Source organism: Apium graveolens, chromosome 5, assembly GCF_009905375.1.
Source record: "Apium graveolens cultivar Ventura chromosome 5, ASM990537v1, whole genome shotgun sequence".
NCBI classification, from domain to species: domain Eukaryota; kingdom Viridiplantae; phylum Streptophyta; class Magnoliopsida; order Apiales; family Apiaceae; genus Apium; species Apium graveolens.
Window position 1 is genome coordinate 237,654,688 of NC_133651.1, and position 5,815 is coordinate 237,660,502.

The 5,815-nt window shown below is 31.8% G+C and overlaps 1 protein-coding gene across 1 annotated transcript; it reads left to right on the top strand.

Annotated features, from left to right (window-relative positions):
- The first annotated feature begins 1,718 nt into the window (after positions 1–1,718).
- On the top strand, positions 1,719–4,731 carry LOC141724773 (uncharacterized). Its single transcript, XM_074527032.1, has 4 exons — positions 1,719–1,781; positions 2,413–2,471; positions 3,403–3,572; positions 4,515–4,731. Exons 1-4 carry the CDS (start codon positions 1,753–1,755, stop codon positions 4,728–4,730), a joined length of 474 nt encoding a protein of 157 aa, XP_074383133.1. The 5' UTR covers positions 1,719–1,752; the 3' UTR covers position 4,731.
- Positions 4,732–5,815: the final 1,084 nt, after the last annotated feature.

A 5,815-nucleotide genomic window follows, 5' to 3' on the forward strand; every position in this document is an offset into this window, starting at 1 on the left:
TGTATCTCAAGGTTATGCTTCAATATTTGGATCTTAACTTCACAAGCCCTAATTCTCTCTTGCACATCTTAGGGGATCATCCCTTGACTACTCCAAGGCTGTTAGTATACTGTGTGTTAGGCTCCTTACTAGCACGCCTCCTTCTTGGGGCAGTCTCGTCCTCTGACGAATCTGAGTCCCTAGCAGGGTAAGACCTGGAGAAGTCTCGATCTTCGAGGACGGGATCCAAGTCACCATTTTATTGGGGCATCCGCTCTTGTCTTATGTCTTGATTATTAGATGGGCCACCCTATCCAAACTCAGGGTAAAGAGGCATCCCGTATTGGGGTTGGTAGTTGTTGGGGTCACGGAAGTTAAGTATTCATACCCGACGGTGGAGAGCACAATGGTGCCTACAGCTGTCGAAGAGGGATATTCGTCCCTTAATTAGTAGGGGGTTCGTCCCTTGAGTTTGGGCATTAATAGATGCTGATGAAATTCCTCCACCTTGAATTACATATATTGAGTGTGCTGGAATCTAAATGGAGGACGAGTGTTCTCGTGGGGATTGTGTCATTAATTTCACCGGTAGTTCTCCTCCGTTAGTTCACCATGATTGTTGTTGTTTCCCACAAACGGCTCCAAATATTGTGCAATAAAAATCAGGGGTTTGTTAGTATTTAATGCCATAGATTGTGAGCATCAAGTTTTAATGGATGTACTTGCGATCGTGGACTAGCTGCCCTCGCAAGATACCTACGTATCTCTGTGTTTTAGAGAATCAAACCGAAAACGTAGTTTTAGGTTGAGGGGTAGAGCCCTTTATATAGAGGTTAGTCTAGGATTAGCCTCTTGTAGGGAGACTTGATGTACAAGACTCCAACTTAGATGGTAATTAGGACTTTTGTAAGGGAAGGGATTCTAGATCTTTCCTTATAAGAGTTAGTGTCCATGTTGGACATCATGCCTCTGGTCTTTCAACCGTAATGTCTGAGTCCATGAACACCTTGTGTTCATGGACCTTAACGACTTCTGCTCGTGGGTCTTGATGATCTCGGCTCGTGGGCCTTGACAACTTGGGTCGTCCTTAGTCTGCGACAGGCCTTGATCAAGCTGGTTTGTATTGGGCCTTGGATAAGAATTCCAAGCGTAATTAATACGACATTTAATGTGTGTTTATGATGTATTTTCTATCCATATCAATATTCTTAAAAAATAATGTCTTTCACTCTCCGTTTTCTTTTGATTCAAACAAATTCAGTTTATATTTATTTATAAAAAATAATAAAGAATGAATTTAAAAATCATTAATATAGAAGAACTTACTTTAGCTATATTATATTTAGAGAAGAATTGGGAGTCTAGTGGGAAATGCTCTAATAGCAAATGCTCTAATAGCAGCTCTTAACCCTATATATTATAATAACATGCATATTTCAATCTCAACCACACATCTATCATCCTCTCTCGTGCACAAATTCTAATCTCAACCACATTTATATCTATATAGCTGATAACTCCCACCAACCACACATTGACACAACAAATCATGTACCCCACCTATACCACATATACTATCCAAGCATTTATATCAATATACTTGTCACCTACCACACATTTATATCTATAAACATTTATATCTATAAACTCTTACCTACCACACAAAAAATCATTAAGTAACCTATACAAACATATAGTGCCCCACCTAGCTCTTATTTTTAATTTGGGGACTTTTATAAGTTTATATAAATAGAGTCAACTTCTATAACATACATGTTCACCTCAAATAATTTCAAAAAAAGGTGTGTATGAGTTGATTTCAATTTTTTTTATGTATTAGCTTCGATTTTGGAGTTTTTTGTCGAATTTAGTGAATTGAGTTTCAATTTCAAATTGGTTTTAGATTTTAATCTAGTCATAACAAATTATGGTGGTGATTAATTTAACTATTGTGTATGTGGTTTAGGAATTCATGATTTTAATTTTTGTAATTTTGTTGGTGGTTAATGTAATTATTGTGTATGTGGTTTAGGAATTCGTGATTTTAATTTTTGTAATTTTACATTAATTTGGTTTAAAACTTGAATCTATTCATAAATTTTAATTTTCATAATTTTACTTTAATTTGGTTCAAGTTTTGAATCTATGATAACTTTGGTGATGTGTGATGGTGGCGTAATAGTAATTCTAATTTTTTGTTGTTTAAATCACTTTGATCGAAGCCTAATTTATATTTTCTTTTCTTTTGAATCTACATAGTAGGTTTGTTCGTTTGTGTTTAGTATGATCCATTACAAGTTTTCAATATGTAAATAATAGGAAACTTAGCATTTTCAATAAGTTTTTGATTACATAAATGTATTTATTTTTTTTAAAAAAACATGTAATTATTCACATGTCTATATTATATCTTATTTTTCTCCATATATTTAGGTTTTCTAGAATGTCAAACTTCAAGAGAGAAAATGAAGGACATGAAGCTGGCCAGGAAGGTTTGTTTATTGTACATCTTATTTAGTGTTATAAAATTGGTAGTGTATACAACAAAAAATTGAGTATTAAGTTAATGAAAAAACCAGCTATATTCTAAGAGAATTCAAATAAATGGTATACATTCAGGTAGTAAGTCATATATCATGCAATATAGTTTCCCACCAATATGAAATATGTTTATGTATATCATTGTTAACTTGAATAATTTGTTGAGAATTAATGGTTAAGCCTAACTAATTATTGGTTTGCATTAATTAAGTCTTTATTATCATGAGTTTTAATTATGAAACGAAATGCCCTCATTTCTTTTCTTCTTGTGTCTTTCTTATTTTGCATAAATATGCAATTTTGATATATTTATGCCAGTTTCCAATTTAATAAACCACTGGACAAAAACTTTGTCGGGCTCTAATACATATTAATTTGTCATTTATTTAGAAATTCAACTGAGGAGATTTGGACCATTTCAAATAATTTTAATGTCTCTGATCAATCATTTGTTAACGGAAGTTGTAGAACCAAGTTTAACTTTGTACAAGAAAATTGTTTAAATATTACCGAAAAGATAAGTAGCTTAGCACATTTATTAAAGAGAAAAATCAATATGCATTATATCATCCTGACATAATTTTGAGAAGTTTCAAATTTGAAATTTAGGTAATTTAGTCATTAAAACTACAGGGTAGTAATTTAGAGCCCCTGTGTGCATGCCCAGCAAATGTCTTAATGTAGTCTGAACAGGCTAGCCATAGTGCTCCACCTTCATTACTATCCACCTTCATTAAGATCCACTATTACCCTCAGTAAATGTTTGACATGGGTAATTTATGGAAATTAGCTAGCTGCTGCCTACTTATTTACATGATAAATTACATATCTTATTTCAATTATTATCGATGGGTAATTAAGGTGCCATGTACTATGTGATAGGTCTTACTGGGCAACCTCCCGACAAGAGAATTAAGTTAGTTGTGGAACCAACCAGTATTAGTCATGGAAAGCGATATTATCGGGAGTTGAGAAGAAGACAGGATCTTGAGAGTAGAAGAATACCTGGCCATGCCATGAATGTGATTCAGAACGTGGTTCACAATACTGAGGTGGAATTTGATCTTACCTTTTATTCTTCTTTATTGTTTTTTGCAAGTTCTAAATTAATAAACGTATTGCAACTCCTTGTTATCTTTTTTTTCAGTATAACTTAAACGTGTTTTGGAACTTTGTTGATTGTCACATGCCCATTCACATATAATACTCTAGCACACTTGACCTCCCGGGCTCCAAAGCACTATAATAATTTGATGTGTTTTTTATACCAAAATAGTGTAAAAATTATATCTTTTTTCAAATTCTATCTCCAACCTCTTGGACACTAGATCTCATATTTATTGTACCATATATAATTAATTTTATTTCTACAATGTAAGAAAGTAATAAAATTGATGGGATACATACTACTTTTTGTTTTGAATAATTTGCACAATGTAAAATTGGAATATGGGAAAACTCTAAAAGTTAGACCAACCTTTGTGCAACACCAAACTTTCTATAATTTGTTTTGTGACATCAAAATAGTATAACATCCGGAGTAGGGTATAACACAATTTTTAGACCAAAATGGTGTAAAAAATGCAAGTTTGATGAAGTTGGGTTCACGGTTGTCTTGTAAAAATAAACAAATTGTATATATGAATACCGTTATAAGATATTCTCATTATACCTGGCATAAGCAAAACATAATTCTCCTTCTACTAAAGAAACTCTATTCTGTTATTATTTAAAATTTGATCATTTTATAGTATGGATTAGTGTCAGGAATTTCGAGTTCTAGGAATGCATATATCCTCTAATACTTATGGGTGAGAAGCGAATTTTTTGTATGCACGTTGTGATGGTCAATTTAATTTAATTAAATATATCTTATAAAAAACATCATAGATTATTGTAAACATAACTTATTGATGATCATTGATTGTAATTTTATTTTTATGTTCATAAAATTTTCAAACACTGTTGTCATTAAAACAAACTCACTTGGGCAGGATCAAGTTGATGTGGTGCAAAATGATGCTGAGTCTCCCCTGGTGCCACGACCAGTACTACCTAATCAAGGTGCTGGTTTATCCGCACCTGTAATAGAACCTAGTGAAGCTATATTAAGTGATGAGCAAACTAGCAGCAGCCACCAGGAAGCAGGGGGGACACTAGGTCGCTCCAAAAGGATAAGAAGACCTAATTCCAAATATTTGGACATGTAAGTAGGGAGAATAGTAGAATTGGGTGGTGGTGCGTGCTTTCTATTAGCAAGAGATATTGGTCCAACTGTTTCTGAATTTATGCTTGATCGATTTTAGTGGTTTGTGTTATTTTTAAATTTTTTTATCTTATTTTAATATCTTTAATTTTTCTACATCATGTTTATAATAGAGGGGTATGTGTTACAATATTAAATAAATAGATCAATGTCTTTTTGAAATATTTTTTTAAAATAAGTAGATACATATAAGTGTTTAAATTGTGATTATACCTGTTTTATTTAAAAATTGTTTTAACCTAAATATACCTAAATATCCCAATAAAAAAAATTTTAATGATTAAACACCTTAATAATGACTTTTTGGTAAGTCATAATTGTATTATGACTTAAATATCTTTCTTGAATTTTGGCCACACACATAACATGATAGCTATATGACAATGGCTATAGTACGAGGTCATATAATATAGATATGTTGGTAAGTCATTTGGCATTCACATGTCACCTACATGGCTGCACTGACTAGGATGAGTAAATGATCGGTTTAATTTAACATTATTTTATCGATTTTGTCATTTTGATTAAATTTATGTCAAAGACAAACAAATGAGATATTTGCATTGTTTATTTCATGCACTTAACTGCCCAACTTCTTAATAATTTAGCTGATTTTATTTTTTAAGATGTTAATAATTTAGTTGATTTTATTCTTTATGATGTTTGTAAATAATTTATTTTAATCATTTTTGTGTACTTTTTCTCTTGCATTCCGTCATTTATATTGCATATAAATGACAATTTTTTGTCGATTCTGAATTTTAACATATTATATTCAATAATTTGTATTGCAATTTTTGCACTGCACATCCACATATGTGAAACTTAATACTAAAGAACCCTATAGTACAAGTCTATTTGAACCTTAAAATCCAAACACACAAATGTAGAATCCATCAATGAATAATTACAATTTACATATTTTAACTAAGTTGGTTGTCCATTGGAAAAAAATCCAACAATCAATGTCTTAAAATAAAGTGTATGACTAATATATCAACATCATAATCTTACACAGTCATAAATGTA